This window comes from Suricata suricatta, chromosome 7, assembly GCF_006229205.1.
Source record: "Suricata suricatta isolate VVHF042 chromosome 7, meerkat_22Aug2017_6uvM2_HiC, whole genome shotgun sequence".
Taxonomy (NCBI): Eukaryota; Metazoa; Chordata; class Mammalia; order Carnivora; family Herpestidae; genus Suricata; species Suricata suricatta.
Window position 1 is genome coordinate 77085289 of NC_043706.1, and position 25625 is coordinate 77110913.

Here is a 25625-nt window from a genome sequence, read left to right on the forward strand (position 1 = left end):
AAAATAAATAAAACATTAAAAAAAAAAAAAAAGTCCTAACACTTATGTAATGCTATGTGCCAGCCACTATCCTAATCAGTTAATTTATATGCATGTATAGTATAGGTTAGTTCTTTTATCCCTCACAACAAGCCTTTGAAGTAGGTACCTTTATTCTCCTTTTAGGGATAAGGAAGCACAGAGAAGATAACTATGCTAGCAAAAGCCCCTCAGCTGTAGAATTCAACTTTTTGGAAGAACTTATTTTCTAAGGAAATAAGATTTATTGACCCATAAGTGGTACCTGTACATCGCCAATCATGTTTCTATGGAAATCATGCCTAGAATCACAGGAGCAATTTTTGCCCCTAGCCCTAGAAAGCTCCAATTTGTATTGCTTCATTTTCCCCCCCACCCCCAAGTCCTCTCCTAATTCTATAACCAAACCCCAAAGTTTATCTGCCTGACACGCAGCAAAGCCAATCATAGAGCTTGCAAGGATTCATTTAAGAGGCAGCCAAATGAAGAGACTCAGGAAAGCAAGCCTCAAATACACAGTCCTAAAAAAAGAGTCAGGGATATTTAAAGGCAAACAAAAGCAGATGTGGGTAAAAAGTTGCATCTGTGGTTATTAGTCTGCAGCTGCACTTATCATTAGTCCCATTAACCCTTTAGTTACCAGTTTCAATCCCCATTGTCTTCTGATCATGCTTCATTCCTGAGGGAATTGGGAGGATGCCAGCTCTAGCTACTTCCTGCTGAAACAGGGTGTAGTTTCATGGTTTGAGGAATCAAACAACTTCGTGCTTTCTTGGAAATATTCCCTGGTACTTAGCTTGACATGTACATTCTGCTTGACCAAACTAGTAGTTTCTTCTTTGTTTCGGAGCAACATAGAAAAGTTGACATATCCAGCAACCAGACAAGCTATGACACAGCTAAAGTCCTTTATCTTCATCATGCAGCAAATAAACTTCATCAAGAATAAAGGGCTTCACAATTTGGGAAAGAGCTGCACCCCCAATGCTTTCTTATCACTACATCCCATTTTTCTGCTGTGACTGACAACTGTATTATATATCACCAACCAGTTCTTTCACAGCAATGCTCTAAGGCTCTGATGTTTGCTGAGTTTGTCACTGCTGTTGGAACCAGTCTCTAACACAATTGAATAGATTCTACTGAATCTCCTCATTCCATTAAAAGCCAGCTACCTAAGTTAAGTCTTGGATATAAACTGGTTTTCCCTCAAAGCCAACTGGCATTACATAATGGTAGGGGTTGACCTGTGACACCAATGACACAGTAAGCAGGAGAACGCAGAAAATATTTAACTGTGAAGAAGAATATTCTCATAAGGTGAGAAGGTGGGTCCTGGAGGGCTAACACAGCATTGCCCACTCTGACCAAGTGGATTCCAGCAGCCTCAGTGGTCACGATCTGGATACACCCATCTGGTCTGTTTTTCTGCATGTCCATATTCAGATCCTTATGCAGGTAAAAAGGCAGGAAATCTGGCCACTGTCTTTTCCTCTATTAGAGACACAGCTGGCGGTGTCTCTAAGCATTTCAAGCATATGCAAAAACCTTCATCTAGTGTCCAGCCTTTATTGCTTGGGGATTCAACCTGCTATAAAGTATATAGAAAAATAGCAAAGCCAGTAACCCAAAGTAATCACACTCATCTGATAGTCTGTCTCCTGATAAATACCTTAAGATCTATTGGGGCTTACAAGAAGAGTTAGCAAAATTTTGTCCCAAAGATGGTAGGTTAAATTGGTGCTGAAGGTGTGTCACCATCCAAGGTTTGGGTGATCCTGGCTCTTCCGTTTTTTTGTCTTTTTTTTCTCCAACATCAAAAGTCCCCATTCCTTCCAACTAGCCCCATGGGCAAGTACTAAGGAAAGGGCTTCAATTTTGTTGAAGGATTACCACAATATAGTTAAAGCCTTTGTGTACCATTACAAATTAACATTCTTGGGGTACCTGGGTAGCTCAGGCAGTTAAGCATCCAACTTCGGCTCAGGTAATAATCTCATGGTTCATGAGTTTGAGCCCTCTGTCAGGCTCTGCACTGTCAGTGCTGAGCCAACTTTGGATCCTCTGTAGCCTTCCCCACAAAAATAAATAATCATTAAAAAATTAACATTCTCCACTTTTGACAAGATTTTGTTTGTTAGAAAAACACTGCAATTCAATATTGTTTCCTCTTGGCCTGAGTTTAACTGTTCTGACCCTAGGTAGGAAGTTTGCTTCAGATCTTATAAACCAGTCTTAGTCTTGAGAACAGGTCAGTTTGTTTTAACAGTTGTCTTAGCTCAGGGGGCAGTCCTGCAAGCGGGCTCTCAAAGTCAGGCCTGATAAGGCTGCTAGGAACACTATAAGCAACTGATTATTTCTAAAGGGCTTTTTATTGGCTCCATAAAGTCAACCTACATCCTTATAGCTAGGTGGTCACATTTGAGTCTATGCATTTTGCACTCAAATATGACATTCCAGTCAAAGCCTTGGTAATATAACCAACATTTCCAGTGGTGTCCTGTTACAAGGAGAACAAATTCTTCAAGAACTTATGCTAATAATTATAACTTCCATGAAATATAAGACTATTCACCGAGAATTTCTGAATTCTGGAGGAATCACGTAGGGGAAAAGATGCATGTTTCATACATGTTTACAAAAGAATACTGTATTAAATTTCTCCAAGTCACACCTTAAGAGAAAACCTTTCCTTAAACCTGGAAGAGCAAACATTAAAGAGCCAGCAATGTTTAAAACTAAGTCATAAAAAATATAACCATTTTTCTCAATTCTTTTAGTCCCATGTTATTCTGCTTGAATCTAGCTTTTTCATTAGTTCCAGAAATTTATACTTAGTTTAGTTTTATGATGTTAAAGATATAAGAAAACTGCATTTGTCAAAAACCTTTCCATGGATTGCCTTAAAGATGAAATGTATTTGCAAGACCATCAGTAAGATAAAATAACTATACATGATGTAAAGACCAAAAAATGGCCATGGTTAAAAGATCTGATAGTTCATTATGATGTAGTTGACAAGGAAATTTGTCAGCATTTCAATAATTAGAATTACAAGTGATGACATAATAAAATCTTATAACCTCAGAAGGTTTATCACTTCTTTGATGATGCTTCCCATGTAATTTGACATACCAAATAAATAAGCCTAATTAGTAAAAAAGACTTCATTAAGAAGCTGAATTTGGGGAAGCTTGTCAGAAACATCAGAAAGTTTTTTTTTTAATTTTTTTTTTAATTTTTTTTTGATACAGACAGAGACAGAGCATGAGAGGGGGAGGGGCAGAGAGAGAGGGAGACATAGAATGGGAAGCAGGCTCCAGGCTCTGAGCTAGCTGTCAGCACAGAGCCCGAAGCGGGGCTCGAACCCACGAAGATGAGATCTGACCTGAGCCGAAGTCGGAGGCTTAACCAACTGAGCCACCCAGGCACCCCTATCAGAAAGTTTTAAAGCATATGACAAAATAGGATTATAAATCATTATAAAACTTAGTAGTATTTAATTATCTATTTAGCCAAGGCAGCAATAAGGGTTTCTAAAGGCAAATACAGAAGGTTACAGATTTGTTAGCAACACTTAAGTCTTTTAATATTAAGAGTCAACATTCTTAAATAATCAAGGACCTAATAAAAACAAAACATAGAAACTTTGTTTGTCTAAGCAGATTACATTAATAAAGAAAAACTTTTGTTTATAATTTCTTATTAGACCAATAATCTAAGGAAACTGTCATTTTAACAGAAAAACCTTATTCCAGTTTTATGCCAATATACTTCCAGTATTAAAATTTACTCATTCCAACAAAATTAATTCTTTATAAATGAATGCAGTCCCTCCTTTTCTCCTCCCTGTCAGCTCCCATGCTGATATACACTTATTGGGATGAGGACATCTAGGGTACTGCACAAATCGGATCTCTTGTGGTACATGTGGCGATGTGCTGACCAGAGTCTCCATCAGAAAGGAAGGGCTTTCAGGGCACCTGGGGGCTCAGTTGGTTGAACATCCGGCCCAGGTCATGATAATTATGGTCTTGAGATTGAACCCCTTGATGGATTCTGTGTTGGGTATGGAACCTGCTTAAGATTCTCCCTCTCTCTCCCTCTTCATCTCCCTCTCCTCTACTTGCACATGCTCATGCTCTTGCTCTCTCAAAAAAAAAAAAAAAAAAAAAATTAAAGGCTCTCAGTCCTCAACTCTCAGACGCCATCACAGACTACCTTGACTGAAGACAGCTGCTTTGCCAAGCGCATGCCCTCTTCCCAGGTGGTTACTTCCAATTACTATTACAGAAGTCCAGCCCCAATTTAGGATGGTTCTGAAGGACAATCCAACTTTGGAACTCCTCAGAGAATCAGCTACAGCTTCTGTCAACATTGTGTCACTGTTCAACTTCTGCCGCTTAATCTTGCTCTCTTACTCCTTTCTCTTACCCAGGTGTAGACCACTCCATAATAAACTCTACATACTAATATCCATAATCTTGGGTCTCCTGGTGGCTCAGTCGGCTGAGTGTCCAACTCTTGATTTTTTTTTCAGTTCAGTTCATGATCCCAGGGTCATGGGATCAAACTCTGTGTTGGGCTCCATGCTGAGCAAGGAGCCTGCTTGGGATTTTCTCTCTCTCCTACATACGTGATCTCTCTTTAAAAAAAAAAAACAACTAATATCATTAATCTTAGTGCCTACCATGCACAAAAATTCCTTTCCAAAGATTCCCTTCTCACAAACTTTCTACAACTTTCCTTTTAACATTCACATTTTGTCCTAAATTTTTCTTTTTAAATTACCAGTGTCACTTTCCTTATATACATGAATTGTTTCCCTTATCATTTCCAATAATTCTATGTACTAGAATTCTTAACTCTTAGAAATCTTAAGTTTGTAGTGAAAACTAAGTAGTAGCTAATTGTAAACTGTTGTACTGGCATTCTTTAGATTGCTAAATTTAGGACTACATTCAAGAATTTTTAGAAATATATGCCTCATCTCAGTGTAGCATAAAACATGTTTACTAATAAACCCAAATATCTTTAGTTTCTCTGTAACAGGAGGCCAAAAGCAGATAAAACTATGTTTAGTAATTAATGTTTTCTTACCTAGAAATGATACAGATATTTAATTAGTTTACTTAACCCATTAACTTCGTAAAACTTTAAGGTTTTAGGTTACCAAAGATTCTGAAAGCTACTTATAAGTTTACCTATAAATCTCTTTTTAAAAATGTTTATCCATTTTTTTTGAGAGAGTGAGAAAGAGAGAATATGAGTGGAAGAGGGGCAGAGAGAGAGAGAGGGAAACACAGAATCCATACCAAGCTCCAGGTTCTTAGCTGTCAGGAGAGAGCCCAACATGGGGCTCAGACTCATAATCTGCGAGATCATGACCAGAGCTAAAGTCAGACGCTCAACCAACTGAACCACCCAGGCGCCCCAACCTACAAATCTTTTTATCTTATTTAAATCTGTTTCTTTTTTCTTAATAGTTATGTTTAGATTACCCATAAAAACTTTAGAAAGTCATTCTCCCAAGCAACATATATTTTAAGAAATTCTTTTAGTACCAACTTATTTGACTTAAGTAAATCCAAGCAGAATAAAAGTAATGCTGTAATTCTAAAGACATGTCTACTAAACCAAGAACCTTAAACCAATTAAATTTAAATTAACAATCTTAAATTAGCTTTAATACCAAATATTTTAAAAAATACCAAATATTTTTTAGGTCATGTAAACTTGGAAAATTTATGTTAGTTTCTGAGTTTGAGAATGTCCAATGCTTATAAGCACTTGCCTTTAAATAAGCTTAAACAGAACTCCTTTACAAACTAATTTTAGCAATACTATCCAAAGGTACAGAAAATATCTCTTATTTACAACAAACATAAACACATACAAATACACTAGATGCAAACAAAATCTTACAGAATAAATACAACTGCAAAATAATATTATAATTTATGAACTCTTTAATTGGTCATTGTCTTCTGGAGTCTAATGAATATTATGACCAAGCAATGTTGCAAAGATCATCATCTTTTTCCTTTCATAGCTTTGTAACTAAATATTGCCCAGTTTTGAAGAATATAACCCAAAGGACTGCATTCAGGAATCAAATTGTCATATCCCATTTTCAAATTAGAATGCAGCTGATTTTACCCAAAGATCCCCAACGCAGCAGCAAGAAACCAAATAAATGAAGCCCAAAGTACCTCTTTGAGCATTGGTTCTTCCCTGGAAGTCAGGGCTTCACCAACTGAACCAAATGGCTTCCTAGTCAACCTTTCTTAACCAAGCAAGGGAAGGATGCTAAGAGAGCCAAACGAATGGAAGGAAGAAATAACCTCACACAGACACATCTGCCCAAATTAAACACCACTTCCTGGCCACAAGAGCTAAATTAAACACGGAGCACTAGCAGCACCCAGTCAGGGCAGAGAGTGTCGTCCTTAGGGAAAAGCCTAGGCAGCTGCTTTGACTTTCCACCAGATTCTTGTTGTCAGCTGGGAGCTCATGAACCACTGGCAAAAAGCTCCTGGCTGGCTCACCAAATTTGTAACTAAACTATAGCTCATGTGCCCAACATCCAGGAAAGCCATTTAAGATGTCAATTACATAGCAAAAAAGGTCTTTACTTAAGGGGTGCCTGGCTGGCTCTCGTAGAGCACACAACTCTTGATCTCAGAATTACAGATTTGAGCCCCACTTTGGGTACAGAGATTACTTTAAAATAAAAACTTAGGAAAAAAAAACAAAAAAACAGAGGCAGCCAAACAAGGAGATGGGACAGCAAGTCTCGAATCTGCCTCCCTGAAGGAGAAGAGTCGGGAAAAACATGACAGCCTGGTTTATTAGTCTGTAGCTGTGCTTATTAGTTCCATTAACACTCTGGTCACTGGTTTCAATTCTGTTAATTAAGCCACAGCCTCATGTTCGCCCACTAGCAGTATGGGTCCTGTTCTTACCAGTTTCACACTCTTTTCCATCCTTGTTGACAGCCGACTTCTGTACATGCTGCATTAGTCTGAGGAGATCATGCCACCGCTTCTGCCTGTAACAGGTCTGAATGTGCCCTAAGAATGTAAAGTTTTGCTTCTTGGAAAATGTCTGGGCAAAGAGTTCTTCAAATGCCTCCCGTAAGGGCAGCCAAATAAGTTTATGATCCACAGGTTTGTAACTGAAAAAAAAGGTAAATGTAATTTCCACACTTCTGAAGCCACTAGAAATCAGAAATTATGTCTTAGAAAATAGAAATAGGTCCAAGATTTCATTTAATCAAAACCAAAAATAATATCAAAATACTTTAAGAATCTATTTTAAAGCTTTAGGGGTACCTGGGTGGTTCAGCTGGTTGAGCATCCAACTCCTGGGCCCCACGCTGAGGCTCTGCCCCAAGCGTAGAACCTACTTGGGATTCTCTCTCCCTCTCCCTTGGCCCTTCTTCCCTGCTCATACTCTTGCTCTCTCTATATGTAACATAACAATCTATGTTAAAGTTTTAAATTATAATCTATTTTCTCCATTCTAAATGATTGAAGGGTCTACACTGAAGGTAAAAACAATATTATTAAAAGAATTAGAAATTCCTAGTTGGGCAGTGAAAGGCATGTCACTTATTTTACTAACATGTTTAAATAAACATTATGTATAGGTCTTAATGATAAGCTATATGTTATTAAGATTGACAAAGAAGTTTTCAGAATATTTTAGAAGAAAATACAAGATCTGAAATTGATTAGATTAAGAAAAGTGAATGCAGGGGCGCTGGGGTGGCTCAGTCGGTTAAGCATCTGACTTTGGTCGGGTCATGATCTCACAGTTTGTGGGTTCAAGCCCCGCGTTGGGCTCTGTGCTGACAGCTAGCTCAGTACCTGGAGCCTACTTCGGATTCTGTGTCTCCCTCTCTCTCTGGACCCTCCCTTGCTCATGCTGTCTCTCTCTGTCTCTCAAAAATAAATTAAAAGACATTTTTAAAATTAAAAAAAAAAAGAAAAGTGAATGCAGCTCATGACTTCTCAATTGATGGGGGAAAGTATTGCTCTCAAAGAGATAAAAACTGGAGGAGAGGGGACAGCAACAAAATGTTAGAGGCTGCAATGGTCTGTGGCCCTTCAAAGCTCAACATTTTATTTCTTAGTATTTAGATTCTCTCTTATTCTTTAGTATTTCTCTGGTTGGGGAACTAGGAAATCAGTTCACATAAATTTTAATAACTGAGGGAAGGGTGAGAATGAACAGTATACAAACACTGCTATAGCTAGAAGTTGCTCAAACAGCGCTATTTTTTCATGGAAAACTTCAGACATACAATTTTCCATATCCTAAGATACTAAACACTATAATTCAAATACAATGACATAAATTTTATTTCCAAGAAAAATAATTTGAGAACCGAAACAGAAACAAAAACAAATACGTTTTCCAACAATCAATTAGAAAACTCATGGACAGTGGATCAAGAAGATGTGGTATATATACACAATGGAGTACTACATGGCAATGAGAAAGAGTAAAATATGGCCATTTGTAGGAAAGTGGATGGACCTTGAGGGTGTCATACTAAGCAAAATAAGTCAGGCAGAGAAGGACAGAAACCATATGTTTGCACTCACAGGTCTAGCAGGAAAACAAGAGAGACCTAATGGAGAACCAGGGGGAGCAGAGGAGGGAGAGAGAGTTGGGGAGAGAGAGGGATGCAAAACTTGAGAGACTATTGAATGCTGAGAATGAACTGAGGGTTGGGGGGGAGGGGGGAGGGGGGAAGAGAGGTGGTGGTGATGGTGGAGGGCACTTGTGGGGAAGAGCACTGGGTGTTGTATGTAAACCAATTTGACAATAAACTATTTAAAAAAAATTTTTAAAAAAGAAAGAAAAAAGAAAACTCATGGACACTATTTAGTCATTGTGAGAGAGAAACCACGGACACGTAAAACCAGTGCTGATACTGAGTATCTATCAGAATCTGACTGCAGAGAGAAAAAGTATGAGAACCTCAAACTCATGTACGTTTACCAGTAAGCACTAACACATTAGAAAATACATTTGTTTACTCCATTTATTCAACAAAAACTCACTGAGTAACTGTTAGGTGTTAGGCAGTGAGTAAACAAAACCCACAAGGTCCTGCCCCACTTACAATCTAACAAAGGAATAAAAAAAGACATCTACTATAAAATATCAAGTAGTAGTTAAGTGCTATGAATATAGATAAAGGAGAATGGGTGAAGAAGGCACTGGTAATTTAGATATGACAGTTAGAAAGGCTTTGTTAAAGATGAGAATTTAAAGGGAACCCAAAGCAAGCAAGGAAAGGAGGTAAGCCAAGCATCTGTGGATGGCAAGGGATGCCACATAGAAAACAGCAAGCACCCAGGTGCAACATGGAAAAGTGTGTGGCTGGAGCTCAACAGCAGAGCCAAAGGAAGGAAACTGTCAGAGAAGTACTAGTGCTAGCATATGAAGAGTCTTACAGGCCCAAAAAAGCCTTTGGAGTATACTCTAAGTGGCCTGAGAAGTCAGTGCAAGGATTTGAGAGAGAGAGTAATGCGATCTGATTATACCTTAAAAGGACCATTAACTACTAAACAGAAGAGAGAACGTAGGGAAGAGTAGAAGCAAAGATGAGAGACCTACACACTGGACCAAAGCAAAAGATGATGAACAGTAGGAATAGTGAGAAATTAAACAAAACACACATTATTTAAATAAAACTGCTAGTCTTAAAGATGATAGTACTAAGGAAATCCAAAGCTAGCTGAGGCAGCTGCCTGGGTTCATTACAGACTGCCTGGGTTCAAACACAAACCAGCCATTACCGTGAACGAGGTACTTAATTCCCATGTGTCTCAGTTCTCTGTTGTGTAAAATAGGGTAACGGTCTAGGCCTCATGGTTGTTAAAAAGGCCAAGTGAGTTAACACAGATAAAGGACTCCAAACAGAGCCTGGAACAGGAGTGCATATAAGAATTAACTGTTATATAAAGCATTTAAAATTTTTTAAACAAAGGGTGGGGTGCACCTGAGTGGCTCAGTCAGTTAGGCATCCAACTTTAGCTCAGGTCATGATCTCGTGGCACATGGGTTCAAGACCCATGTCAGGCTCTGTGCTGACAGCTTAGAGCCTGGAGCCTCCCTGGTAGATTCTGTCTCCGTCTCTCTCTCTCTCTCTCTGCCCCTCCCCTGCTAGTACTCGGTGTCTCTCTCTCTCTCTCTCTCTCTCTCTCTCTCTCAAAAATAAATAAAACATTAACACAAAAAGAATTACTGTTATAATTATTACACTGTTAATTTGCTCAAATCTATTGAATTCATAAAGGAAATAGGTTAATACTACAAATCAGACTAAGTGAAATGTTTGCTCATTTAAAGTGGAGCATAGTGGCTGAAACAAGTCAATATATTTCAAGCAATGAAAAAAATGAGTCAACATATATACACTTTAGAAAAGAAAAAAATGAATTGCAACAGAAATACTCAATGGGCTTGACACCTGGAAGAACATACACCAAGAGTACATAAAATAATTCACTTGAAAACGGAAAAAACAAAAGAAAACAGCTCTCCAAAATTGTAATAAAAGAAAGAATGTACATGCTGAGTAACTGAAATGATAAACACTTCTTCATTTTGGAGTTAGGATTCTAAGTTTATGAACATACACTTCTGCCATGCTCTCTCCTCAGTGCAGATGTTTCTATGGATGGCAAGGGAAAGAATGCAAGTTGAAGTCCTTTCCATTTTAAGCTTACTTATCTGTTTTTGAGAGAGTTAGAGCAGGCACATGCTTGAGCATTGGGGAGGGGCAGAAGAAAAAAGGAGAGAGAGAAACCCAAGCAGGCCCCGTGCCACCAGAGCAGAGTGCAATGCAGGGCTCGATCCCACAAAACGTGAGATCATAACCTGAACCAAAACCAAGAGTCTGACAGATGCTTAACCGACTGAGCTACCTAGGTGCCCCTCGTGTCCTATCCATTTCTATGGTCTTTCATTTTGCCCCCTTCATTGGCAACTTCTCCAAGGGTACTTTCCCGTCTCTATACAGCTGCTCCTCCCTCAGAGGTTGCCCTTCCCAATCTCCTTCTCCATAGTCAATGCTGTTCACATGGGTTCACCCAAGCCCTGGGTTTTGCCATTTAGTCCCAGACTTTTCTCTTCCTGGAATGATTTTACCTGCTTCATCTAAGTCCTCTGTGTAGCCCTCTACTCCTCTTCATAGAGTCGCATCATGAGCTCTTTCACTCCCAACTCTGTTGGATTTGGTATAGTTCTCTATTCACAGGCAATTTGAATTTGAACCTCTATGTTCTGCCTACCAGAAATACACTATAAAAACAGGGGAAGGGGGGGCTCAGTTAAATGTCTGACTTTGGCTTAGGTTCAGGCTCTCTGCTGTCACACAGAGCCTGCTTCAGATCCTCTGTCCCTCTCTCTCTCTGCCCCTCCAATTGTGCAATGCACCCTCTCTCAAAAATAAATATTTAATAAAAAAAAAAAGAAAAAGAGTAACAAGGGCACCTGGCTGGCTCAGTTGGTGGAGTGTGCAACTCTTGATCTTGGGGTTATAAATTCAAGCCCCATGTTGGGTAAAGATATTATTTAAAAATAAAATCTTAAGAAGAAACAAAAACAAAAACAAAAATGATTTAAAAGTTAAATGAAGGAGGAGCACCTGACTGGCTCAGTCAGTAGAACATGCAACTTTTGATCTCAGGATCTTGAGTTCAAGCCCCACATTGGGTATAGAACCTACCTAAAAAAACACTGGGGGCACCTGAGTGACTCGGTTGGTTGAGCATCCGATTCTGACTTTGGCTCAGGTCATGATCTCACAATTCATGAATTCAAGTCCCATGTCAGGCTCTGCACTGGCAGCATGGAGCCTATTTGAAAGTTTCACTTTTGAGGCACCTGGGTGGCTCAGTCAGTTAAGCATCCAACTTCAGCTCAGTTCATGATCTCATGGTTTGTGAGTTTTGAGTCTCGCATCAGGCTCTATGCTGACAGCTCAGAGCCTGCTTCAGATTCTGTGTCTCTCTTTCTCTCTGTCCCTCCCATGCTCATGCTCTGTCTCTCTCTGTCTGCTAACAATAAATAAATGTTAAAAAAAATTTTTTAAAGAAAAATATTTTTCACTTTTTGCCCCTCACCCACTCATGCACATTCACTCTCACTCTCACTCAAAAATAAACATTAAAAAACGTAAATGGAGGTGCCTGGGTGGTTCAGTCGGTTGAGCATCCAACTTCAGCTCGGGTCATTAGCTCACGGTTCTTGGGTTCAAGCCCCACATAGGGCTCTGGGCAGACCACTAGCTCAGAGCCTGGAGCCTCCTTCGGATTCTGTGTCTCTTTCTCTCTCTGTTCCTCCCCTATTTACTCTCTGTCTCTCAAAAATAAATAAATGTAAAAAAATGTTTTTTAATGTAAATGAAGGAAAAAGATATACCAAGTTAATGCTAATCAAAAAACAGGAGGAGGCATTATTGAGTTAAATCAATTAAAATGGATAATTTTAAAATAATCTTTTAAAAACCAATCTAAAGATCTGGGGCACCTGAGGGGCTCAGTCAGTTAAGCCTCCAACTCTTGATTTCAGTTCAGATCATGATCTTACTAATCATGGGATTCAGTTCATGGGATTGAGCCCCGAGTCAGGCACTGCGCTGAAAGCACAGAGCCTGCCTGAGATTCTCTCTTTCCCTCTTTCTCTGCACCTCCCCCACTCTTGCTCTATCTCTCTCTCAAAATAAACAAACATTAAAAAAGATAATAAGGGGCACCTGGGTGGCTCAGTTGGTTAAGCGTCCGGCTTCATCTCAGGTCATGATCTTACAGTTCGTGGGTTTGAGCCCCACATCGGGCTCTGTGCTGACAGCTAGCTCAGAGCTAAGCTTCCCTCTTTTTTTTCCTTCACCTAAGTTCATCTATTGTGTTTCTTCATTTAATTTTGTTTTCCACTCCCTTGCCTTCTCAAACTCATTATTCTTTTTATTCCATCTTACATATAAAAATTCATAAGCAAGGGAGTCATTAATGTAATATATTAAATGATCTGATTTACAACACTTGCCAGTAATACAAAAAGTATAGGAAAGAAGGCATATTCCCAACTATACAAACTGAAGCACAATAAGTTTTCTTTTTGATAAGTGATGCTAACCTACTAACAAGAAAAAATGAACATACATTCTTAGCAAGTTAGCACTAAAACAAAATTCCAGTTACCATACTCTAATTCCAACCTTTTTACACCATCCTTTGCATCAGAGCACATAAATATGCACCTCTGTACTTGCTAAGTTTAAAACTACTTATGATGGGTGACATAACACTATAAATTCTTAGAAGAAATACACCTAGTCCATGTTCAGTTATTACAAGACTAGCCATTTGTGTCAGGAATATGTAACAGAACATTCCTGAAAACATATATAGATAAAGAATAGAGAGAAATACATGGTAAGATAGATATACCTAGTTAAGTAACAAATTATATTAGTAAGAACACATCGCCAAGTGCCTCAATGAGGGAAAGAGGAGATTAAGTGTCAATTAACTGACAGAAGTAAACTAAAAACAAGGTAGTAAGATCACTGGGGAAGAAAAATTAAAAAATGAAAGCAGAATTACAGTAAAGATAAACCTCAGCTAATGGATTTTGAGAGAATATATATTTAAAAGCACTGATTAACATAATTAATGATATGTATAGAAGAGAATATAAGTAACGAGAAAGAAAAGAAGGAAGCAGGATTCCAAAGTAGCACTCTAACCACAGTGGGGAGGGATAGAAGACAAAGAAGAGTGAAAATAAAAACTGCTGTAGTCTGGCCCTCAAAAAAACAGAAAAATGAAAAGCTTTCTAGTAGATACCATAAAGAGCAAAAAGGACAATAAATTCTACTTTATGCCTTTAAGGATTGTTTTTAAGCAATTGCTTTGTGTTAATGGGACAGATCTCAATATCACTCAACTTAAGGTATGCCAAAAGCATCCACCAGTTTTACAGCCTTCGGCACAAACTACAATTATTCATGACCTAAATATTCAAAAACACCAACAGGGAAGAAGGGCATTTTAATGACCACAGTGGAATCCCATGAGCAACATTTAACCAAGTAGAGAGCTACTTAATGTTTCAAAGATAATTGAACTGCAGGAGAGAATCTAGCTTCAAGGCAGTGTGACTACAGAAAGTACACTTTAGATAAATGACAGTACACACAAATATTAATTACATACTTGTTTTTTTCCCCCCCTCTCCATTCCAGCATGATCTTTGAGAGGAAGAATCTCAAGCATTCTTTAAAATTGAGAGCAACATCTATACATCCAAGAAGTCCTCAGTAAAGTCCAATAAATAACCTACTGGGGTAGGAGCTAGGGATTCAAGTATTTGATCCTTTTTCTAAGGCTAATTTTGAGCTTTATAAGAAAGCACTATTTGCTCCCTCAAGCAATAAACACAAAATAACCAGAAAATAACTTTAAAACAAACTTACCCTCCAAGCAAGTCTGCAGTGTCACTTTGTTGATTCATATTGACAACCCTCAAACGGTGGCCTTTTAAAAAGAAAGGGCAAAAGGGTCACTCTGAAAATTTCAAGACTGATTATATCCAGTGTGATCCTTAAAGATGGGTGGACATGGACACATTTCCTCTGATCCTCTCATTTTACTTTCAGGAATTTTAACCATTCAAAATTGTCACCTAACCCAGAGAGATATACAAGAAGATGCACTGTGTATTATTGCTCTAGCATCATATAACGGAAAACAACAAAAAATCCTTCAATAAGTAAATGTCTATAAATAAAATTAAATAAACATCCAGTATGGAATATGATTTAGCCATTAGGAGTAAAGCAGTTCTGTTTTTAAAGATACCCAATTTGCTTATTAACTAAATGCAATATATAAGACTTTGATCCCATTTGTTTCAACACAGAACCAAACTTAAATGTTTATATATTTGCAGACCATAGATGAGAACTGGAAACAGTTATGACACCTGGGTGGCTCAGTCAGTTGAGTGTCCAACTCTTGGGTTTGCTTCAGGTCATGATCTCATGGTTTTGGAATCAAGCCCAGCATTGGGCTTCTGCACTGACAGCATGGAGGCTGTTTGGGATTCTCTCTCTAGTTCTCCCTGTGCCCAACCCCAGCTCTCACTCTTTTCAAATAAATAAGCTGAAAAATAGATAAATAAACTGGAAGAAGATACTGCTAAGCCGTTAGCAGTAGTTATTTCCAGGGGGAAAATTTTACAATATTTGCAAGGAAAAAATTTCCAGTGGTTATTCCCAAGCGGAGTGCAGAGATGGAACTTCTTAACTCAAAAATTGTGGGACATTTTTTTTAAGGGAAAAAAAAGGGCAGTCAGTCTGAAATGTTACTGTCTGGGAGCATAGTGCTTCCCCTCGAAGTTACCTGTAATGTGAGCCAAGTACTGGACAGTAGAGGTTTTGCCAGTCCCAGTCTCTCCCACCAGCAATACTGGTTCCCCTTTGCTAACACACACTGCGAGCTGTTCAATAAGAACGGAGGATGGCCTTGTGGGAGCAAAAGTGAGCTTCTCCCTGGGAAGGGAAAACAACAGTTAGAGAAGCAGACTACAAATGTCTTTTAGTGTTGTTTTGAGGAACCAGAGTTTCCAGACTCCACAAAAATGAGCTATCTTCATGCTATCAAGAGACATTCTTACAGCCTAGGAATCACAGAATTCATTCTACAAACACTGAGTATTTATACACCTGGTACTTTACTAGACTCTAGAGAGTCAAAACACCCGTAAGGTAAGACCTTATCTGTATAGCTATGTCATCTTGGGCAAATTACTTAACCTCTCTGAGCCTTGGTTTCCTCACCTATAAAGTTTGGGTAAGTTACTATTTGTAGTGGGTTGAACAGCCTCCCCCAAAATTCATGTCCACCCAGAACCAGTGAATGTGACCTTATTTGGAAAGAGGGTCTTTGCAGAACAACAAAGTTAAAATCCTATCATACTGGCTTTAAGGTTGAGCCTTATATCCAATGATTAGTGTCCTTACAAAAGGAAAGACTTAGAAACACAAACACACACAAAAAAGAAAATGATATGACAATGGAGACAGAGATGGGAGTGATGTAGCTATTGAGGCAAGGAACACCAAAGACTGCTAGTAGCCATCAGAAGCCAGGAAGAGGCAAAAGCCTTCAGGGGAAGCGTGGTCCTACCAACATCCTGATTTTGGACTTTGAGCCTCCAGAACTGTGAGAGAATAAATGTCTGTTGTTTTAGGCCACCAAGTTTATGGTAATTTGTTATCGCAGCAGTAAGATGCTAATTATTAAGTCATAAAATTTTTTTCACCACTACATGAGAGAACATATGCAAAGCACTCAGAACAATGTTAAGCATATAAGTACTTAACAAATGGTTAGATCTCAGAATCATGCTAGCCTTCAAGGAATTTACAGACTAACGTTAGGACCTAGCCTAACTTCCAAGTGAGGCCTTGTCTGCTAAATATACTACAATAAATAATATCAAAGGTACATCTTTGCTAGTCCCAAATCCCTAACAATCCTCCTCACCTCTTCTATTAACATCTACTTTCACAGAACATACTTTGGGAAAGCACTGCTTCTAACCATCCAGCACAGCAGAGACACCACCATTCACACACGTTTTGCCTGAAGACAAGGGGCTAGACTAACCCTTCTATGTTCCTCATGCCCCACAGTCTCAGACTAGTTGAGAGTCTATTTACCTCTGTATGTGGACAGCCTCACTTTGTTTCCGTAGAAGGCGCACTCGACCCACTTGCACATCTAACTCATTGATCACAATTTCCGGTTTATAAAGTTGACAGAAGAATTCAGCCTATGGGAGGGGACAGAGTGAAATTCTGTATAGTCCTTTAAAAAAAACTCTCTATATACTTCAAACATTTCCTCATGCATGTGGCTTACTGTGCCCCCTCTAAATTAGCCCTTTTAACAAGCATTTTCTACTTCCAAGGCAGGCAAGTTAGGTTCAATTATGCCTTCTTAAAATTTTTCTAAATTTCTGATTTTTTTAAAAACATTGATCATGAATGTTTTCCTGTAATGGTACTTTTTATTCATTCAAATAAGCCCATATCTGCCTATATCTAAAGTGAACACACTGACATATTCTAATAGTGAATAAACGGAAAGTTTTACTCCTGAAATTTATGAAAAAAATCCAAGGGATTTTCCTTCATATATGCTTTCCCATACTTTAGATTCTAACATAATGCAGGAAACAGTGCCTTGAATAAACCACGGTACATCTGACCACAGACAAAACAGAGAAGCTGTGAGAGAGGCTCCAAGATCTCTACCCAGACCCATTCTCTCTTATCCTTGTTGGTAACCCTAAGAACCCAGATTTTGTTTACAGTTGGGGCAGGAATGGAAGGGAGCCCAGAGTTTAGGGAAAGTGAATGTTTCTTTAGCCAAAAGGGATAAATAATGATCAATCTAAGCCAGCCAGGGCAGCTTCACTCCCCCAGCCTGCTGTAATTATTATTTAAGTCCCATTCAGTTGGTTTTCTGTCACCTGCAGCCAAACCATCCCAACAGTTTCAGAATCCTAAGGAGCGCTGCTATTTCAACTGAGGATACAAAGCTTTTTTGAGTCATCATTCATTTGGGAATGCCAGCTATCTGCCACAGAACAGGCCTCAGACATTTCTTCTCTAGCTACCATCACCACTGCTAAAAAGCTCTTGACTCCAGAAATATATTTCTTGAAATAAAGAATGGCAAAATATTAAAAATGTCAGCAATAAACCTAAGTACTATTCCTTATACTATTCTTGGGGTCCATCGGTACTATTCTTTTAAACTTTTCAGATATTTGAAGATATTAATAATGAAAAGGTGGGAAAAATCTAATTGTGCCTAAAACTATAGACAAAGGGATGACTAAAACAATTCCAGTCCTGAATCCGCAATCCACAGAACACACTCATTAAAACACTGGAGAAAATAAAGCATGCATGTGATATAAGGTACAATGTGGCTCACTTTAAAACACATGGAGAATTACTTATTTAGGAGACACTGAGAGCTTTATATCCATGAAAGGGAACAATGAAATTACCACTTTCAAAGGATGTAGTTATTGCAAAAGAACTGTTCTAGGTAAGGACCAGAGACCAGCAAATAAAGTATATAGCCCAGCTTCCTTTTAGCAGAGAACTAAAAATAGTAGTACATACCTTTTTCTTAGAAATGTTCAATTTGCTTCCAATGACTTCTGCCATTTTCAGTTTGCTTGTATGCTTAGAAAGCATTGCTGTGAAACAGTCCAGAGCCTATTAAAATAACCAAGGTCAATGCCGACAGACTTTTAAAAATACTATTAATAAGAGCACCACTATCCCGGCCACAAAAAGGAAGAACATAAAACCCAGCAGGAACATTTCTGCGAAAGTAAAAAGAGTAGAAATAAAGTACCAGCCCTAGAATCAAGGACCTTATCATAAGAGTCACAAGACACAAACAAATGTGAAAGCTTTACTATCAAAAAATACTGGTTAATTAGAAAACAATTTTAAAAGGTTCATTTTACAAATCTGACTCTCAGATAGTGGAAGTAGCACCAAAAGATTAATTTCTAGCTGTAAAGCAAAATTTTTGGTGAACAATAAAAAAATCACATTGTCATTACCCTAATCCATTAATCAATCTCAGCAAGTTCTAATAGGCCAACCAGATGTGTACCTCCTGATATAATGAAATATAAAGTACACATTACCACCAAAAACAGATTCTACCCACAAAAGTCTGAGTTTGAATACATCGAGCATTTGTAAAATTTTCATTTACATGAAAAAATGAAGAGATAAAATGACAGTGGAAAGGATACCATGAGTTTGGCAAACAAACAATACATTTGGTTCTACCACCACCAAGTGTAAAGTATCACAGGGGAAGGTCAGAGAGAGGGGGGGACACAGAATCCAAAGACAGGCTCCAGGCTCTGAGCTGTCAGCACAGAGCCCAATGCATAGCTTAATCCCACGAACCGTGAGATCGTGATCTGAGCTGAAGTCGAATGTTTAACTGACTGAGCCACCAAGGTGTCCCCAGAGAACCTCCTTGTTGGTGGACATACTGATGAACCAGGAAGGTAGCACACCCTGACTCCACAGGAAAAGAAGCTCCTGTACTCAGGACCCTTGAAACTTTGCCCTTTTTGTCTCTTCCATTTGACTATCCTTAAGTTATACCTTTATAATAAAACTATTATCTGTACTGTAAGTATAGTACTTTCAATGAGCTCTGTGGGCACTGATTGCCATGGGGACCCCTGAATTTATAGTTGGTAGGTCACAAGTAGGATAGCCACCAAGACTTGCAGCTGGAGTCTAAAACGGGGGCAGTCTTCTGGAGGACTGAGCCCTTTACCTGTAGGGTCTACCCTAACTCCAGGTAGTTAGTATCACAACTGAATTGAATTGTAAAGACAGTCTCTTAAGCAAGTGGTGCTGGGAAAACTGGACAGAGACATGCAGAGAAATGAACCTGGCCCATTTACTTACACCATACACAAAAATAAACTCAAAATGGATGAAAGACCTAAATGTAAGACAGAAAGCCATTAATATCCTTGAGTAGAAAGCAGGCAAAAACCTCTTTAACCTCAGCCACAGCAACTTCTTACTTAACATGTTTCTAGAGGCAAGGGAAACAAAAGCAAAAATGAACTATTGGGACCTCATCAAAATAAAACGCTTCTGCACAGTGATGGAAACAATCACCAAAACTAACAGGCAACTGACGGAATTAACTAGAGAAGATATTTACAAATGACATCAGATAAAGGGTTAGTTTCCAAAAGCTATAATGAACTTATCAAACTCAACACCCAGAAAACAAATAATCCAGTGAAGAAATGGGAAAAAGACATGAAGAGACACTTCTCCAAAGAAGACATCCAGATGGCCAACTGATACATGAAAAAATGTTCAACATCACTCATCATCAGGGAAATACAAATCAAAACCACAGTGAGATACCACTTCACACTTGTCAGAATGGCTAACAGCTCAGGCAACAACAGATGCTGGCAAGGATGCGGAAGAGGATCTCTTTTGCACTGCTGGTGGGAATGCACACTGGTGTAGCCACTCTGGAACACAGTATGGAGGTTCCTCAAAAAGTTAAAAATAGAACTACTCTACAACCCAGCAATTACACTACTAGGTATGTATCCAAAGGATACATGTATGCTGTTTCAAAGAGGCACATGCACCCCAGTGTTTATAGCAGCACTATCAACAATAGCCAAAGTATGGAAAGAGCCCAAATGTCCATTGATGGATGGATGGATAAAGATGTGGTGTATATATATGCAATGGAGTATTACTTGGCAATCAAAAAGAATGAAATCTTGACATTGGCAACTATGTGGATGGGACTAGAAGGTATTATGCTAAGCAAAATTAGAGAAAGATAAGTATCATATGACTTCACTCATATGAGCACTTTACGATATAAAACAAATGAATATAAGGAAAGGGAAGCAAAAATAATACAAAAACAGGGAGGGGGACAAAACATAAGACACCGAAACATGGAGAACAAACGGGGTTCCTGGAGGGGTTGTGAGAGGGGTGATAGGCTAAATGGGTAAGGGGCATTAAGGAATCTACTGCTGAAATTGTTCCACTATATGTTAACTAAGTTGGATGTAAATTAAAAAATAAAACTAGAAAAAAAAAAAAGAAGAAGAACTGAATTGCAGAACATCAGCTGGTGACAGAGCAATGAAGAAGCAACAAGATAAAGCCAAAAGGTGGAACACTGTACAAAATGGACCCAATCTCCTCAACAAGAGTATCTATAGGGGCACCAGGTGGCTCAGTCAATTAAGCATCCAACTTCAGCTCAAGTCATGACCTCACAGTTTGTGGATTCAAGACCCACATCAGGCTCTGCTGACAGTTCAGTGCCTGGAGCTTGTTTCAGATTCTGTGTCTCCCTCTGTTCTCTGCCCCTCTCCCACTTGTGCTCTATCTCAAAAATAAACATTAAAAAATAAAAATTTAAAAAAATATACACACAAGATAGTATCTATAAAGAGGATAACCCTGATTATAAAAGGATTCTTAAGTTTATATGCCTAGAAAAAGATCTGAGAACGCCTAGCTTGCTCAGACAGTAGTAGTACATGTGAATCTTGATATCCAGATTGTGAGTCTGAGCCCCACAACAGATGTAGAAATTACTTAAAAATAAAATCTTACAAAAGAAGGAAAAAGATCCGGAAGGAAATACACCAAGGTGTTAAGAGTGCTGGGGTACCTCTGAATAAAAGAATATATTTATCACTTTGCTTTCGTATATTTTTCCATTTTCAACAATACATATATACTGTTTCTGTGTTAATAAAATACTTGTATATAAATGTTCAGGACAACATTATCCAGGTAGCCAAATGGTGAAGATAACCCAAATATACAACAATGAATAAATGGATAAACAAAATGTGATATATTGTTACAATGAAATGCTACTCAGCCAAAAAAATATGAAGTATAAAGTCAGGCTACAACATAGATTAACTGAGAAAACAAGCAGAGTCAAAGAAGCCAGATGCAAAGGGTCACATATCATATGATTCCATGTATATGCAATGTCCAAATTTTGCAAATCTACAGACAGAAGATAGATTAGTGGTTGCCAGGGGATGCAGAGAGGGGGAAAAGGGGATAATGGCTTATGGGTACAAGGTTTTCTTCTGGGGTGATGAAATTAGTTATGTAATGAGATAGTGCTGATGGTTCCATAATTCTGTAAATACAGTAAAAAAACAAGGAGTTATATTCTTTAAAAGAGTGGATTTTATGGTATGTGAATTATGTCTCAATAGAGTGGTTCTATACAAACACACAGAATGGCTTTCTAAAAGAGACTAAAGGTAAGAGGAATCCTACTAATGTCACAGTTTTATTTTAAAGGTACAAAACAAAGTTTTTTCTCAGAAAAATGAGAAATTTAAGAGAATGAGATGGCAAGTTCATGGGAGAGAAGACCGAAATTCAAGCAAGGACTGGCACACAGCATTTCAGGGTTCGACTCACCATAAGTGTGAACTCCACTTGTGGTTTCTTTCTATTCAAACTAACTTTGCCAAACACAATGAGACACTGAAAATCAAACTGGGTCACTATTCCCTTTATCTTAGCTAACAGAAACCAGAACACTCTATAATCAAGACTGGTCAGTGCTTTAAGAGCCAACAGATTTCAGGCAGTACCATTTTTATTCCTAAGCAGACAGGAATAAATCTCTAAATCTTACTGAATATGGCAGAGTTGCAATTCAATAGGGTTTCACTCCCACATAACACATTTCTTCCCAAGCCCAGCAAACAAGGCTATACTTTGAAATGCCCACATTAGTTTCTCTGGACAAAGTTAAAAGGCCCTACAGAGGCAAGTGGAGGGATCAAACAAATACAACTCTATCATATCAGATAGTCTATGAAATTATACCTAGGAATAAATACTGAATTTTTTTAAAGTAGACTCCACACCCAACATAGGGCTCAAAATCACTACCCCAAGATCAAGAGTCACATGCTATACTGAGCCACCCAAGGGCCCCTAAATACTATACATTTTAGAAACACTGTATTTTATAACATTATTATCACCTGGGAGATTTTCATTTATCTTTAATTTCAGGGTCTGTTTTACGCTATCTAAACTATACTTATTTGTTATTAGTGGTAACCCGTTTCAAAACCATTTATTATGTCCAATTAGTTTTAAGGCACCATTAGTTCAGTTTTAAGTAGCTAGGAATAATAAACACAAAAGAAAACTCCTGATAGCAGCCAGGAGACAGAAAATAATAAAAATTAATAGCCTTATAGAGTACAGAGTAAACAAACAGAAAGATTCTGAAAATTCTATCTTACCTCTTGAAAAATATTTAAGGATGCTGATGAAGACACACTGTCAAAGCTATGGACGATCCTATTACACCAATTCAGTAGATCCCTTTGGGGGAGGAAAAAAAGGGGGTCAGGAAATAAAAGACCATAGGTCAAAGACAATAAAGACATCAGAATTAAATTCAATCCACTTAAGTCTGGAGATACCAGAAAATGAAATCTCTCTGTATCTCTGACATTGTGAAAATAAACAGTGCAGGGGAAAGAATAAGTGAGGGGGTCCCACTCCCTACCCCTATCAGGAAGTGATCTTTCATTCATTTTACCGCAACCCATGCCCACCAGGTTGAAGGGTGGCTATCAAAATCTCTGAGCAAACTGAGGGGAACTGCCCATTCCTAATATCATTTCTCAAAGGGCAAGTCAACCATCAAGAAAAGAAAGCAGGGGAGCCTGGGTGGCTCAGTCAGCTAAGCCTCCGACTTTGGCTCAGGTCAGATCTCACATTCATGGGTTCGAGTCCCTCATCAGGCTCTGTGCTAACAGCTCAGAGCCTGGAGTCTGCTTCTAGTTCTGTGTCTCCTTCTCTCTCTGGCCCTCCCCCTCTCATGCTCTGTCTCTCTCTATATCAAAAATAAATAAAACATTTAAAAAAAATTTTTTTAGTAAAAAATAAAAAAAAAAAGAAAGCAAAGGGACAGAACTCATACATATAGCAAAATCCAAGAGTCCTATTTATGACCCCAAGTGTAACAACAACAAAAAAAGCTAGTGAAAAAATTATGTCAGTAAGTGTCCCAACCTTTAAAGTTATTTTTTGGGGATGCCTGGGTAGTTGAGATAGTTAAGCATCTGACTCCTGATTTCGGCTAACAGTTTATGAGATCAAGCCCTGCACCAGGCTCCCTGCTGATACCACAGGGCCTGCTTGGAATTCTCCCTCTCCCTTTCTCTGCATGCCCCAAATAAATATTTTTCATTAAAGGTTTTTTTTGTTTTTTTTTTTTAAGTAGGCTCCATGGGGCTTAAACTCAGGACTGTCAGATTAAGAGTCCCATGCTCTAACAACTGAGTCAGCCAGGTGCTCCCAAAAGTTACTTTTTACAGCTAAAATAACATTACCTATAATAAGACTTCTCAATGATTAACAATAAGATCTGAAAACAGGATTGGACACCAAGAAGCAGTTCACAGGTCTAATTTCAAAACCTGACCCCTCAGAACCATTCAGTGCTAGCTGCCAAGAACTTTTAAGGGAAGCAATTTTTAAAATATCAACTCAAGGAGCACCTGGGAGGCTCAGTTGATTGAGCATGCAACTTTGGCTCACATCATAATCTCATGGTTCATGAGTTTGAGCCCCATATCAGGCTCTGGGCAGACGGGTAGGGCCTAGAGCCTGCTTCAGATTCTATGCCCCGCTCTCTATCTGCCCCTCCCCCATTCACACTCTCACTTTCTCAAAAATAAATAAATTAATTAATTAATTTTAAAAATATCAACTAAAAAGGCACCTTGCTGGCTTAGTCCATGGAGTATGGAGCTCCTGACCTTGGAGTTGGGGTGGTAAGCCCTACATTGGGCATGGAGCCTACTTAAAAAATAAACAGATAAAATATCTTGGTTGCCTAGATGGCTCAGTCAGTTGGGTGTCCAACTCTTGATTTTGGCTCAGGTCATGATCCCAGGGTTGTGGATTAAGCCCCGTGTCAGGCTACACACCGAGCATGGAGCCTAATTAGGAGTTTCACTCTCCTTCTGCCCCTCTCCCCAGCTTGTGCTCTCTCTCTCACTCTAAAATTAAAAAAATAAATAAATATCAACTCAAAAGTGTTTAATCCAGTACCTCAGAGACAATTCTCTTCCCTCAAGGCTTAGTCCTTTGTTTTCTCTTCTGGCTTCTGAAACTTCCCCAGGTGCCTGTTCACATATGACAGAACTATCACTCCGAGATTGATGTTTCTCTCCAGTAATTTGGATGTAAATGTCAAGCAGGTGATCAGTTACTGCCAAGAGGCTAGGATATCTGTTCTGAAGAACCTGACAGAGGGAGAAAAAAAAGCAAAGAAAATTTAGCAGCAGACACAGCAATTTTTTTAAAAGCACATATAAACTGCTGATATTAGTCAACCAAAAAATGAATTTCTCTATGAAATTTGCACCCAAGTATAGTAGTCCCCCCCTTATCCACAAGATATATGTCCCAAGACACCCAGAAGATGCTTGAAATTGCAGGCAGTATGAATCCCTATAAATACTATGTTTTTTTTCTCCAAAACAGACATAGCTATGATAAAGTTTAATTTATAAATTGGGAATAGTAAGAAATTAACAACAATAAAACAGAATTATAATATGCTGTAATAAATATATGAATGTGGCCTCTCAAAATATCTTGTACTGTGATGTGAGATGATAAAATGCCTACATGAGATGAAGGGAGGTGAATGACACAGGCACTCTGACCTACTGTCAGACTACTATGGACCTTGTGACAATACATCAGGAGAACCATGTAGACTGAGGTCGACCATAGGAAGCTGAAAGAACAAAGTGATAGGGGGAGGGGGAACTACTGTGTAAGAACTTATGCCAATACCCACACCTCTCTCCCCCTCAAAAAACCACAACTTTTTTTCTAGCCAAAACAGTTATCTGGCAACCTGCCCATTTACACAACTTAGGAGGAT

The 25625-nt window shown here is 38.6% G+C and overlaps 1 protein-coding gene across 1 annotated transcript in view; it reads right to left on the reverse strand.

Moving 5' to 3' along the window:
• MDN1 (midasin AAA ATPase 1) overlaps positions 1-25625 on the reverse strand; it is a 167775-nt gene that overhangs the window by 113548 nt on the left and 28602 nt on the right. Inside the window, exons 10-16 of the mRNA XM_029943195.1 lie at positions 24782-24975; positions 22960-23041; positions 18248-18343; positions 16769-16881; positions 15447-15595; positions 14519-14579; positions 6984-7195 (exon numbers count right to left, since the gene is read on the reverse strand). Coding sequence (XP_029799055.1) covers positions 6984-7195; positions 14519-14579; positions 15447-15595; positions 16769-16881; positions 18248-18343; positions 22960-23041; positions 24782-24975 — 907 coding nt within the window. The remainder of the gene's footprint in view (positions 1-6983; positions 7196-14518; positions 14580-15446; positions 15596-16768; positions 16882-18247; positions 18344-22959; positions 23042-24781; positions 24976-25625) is intronic.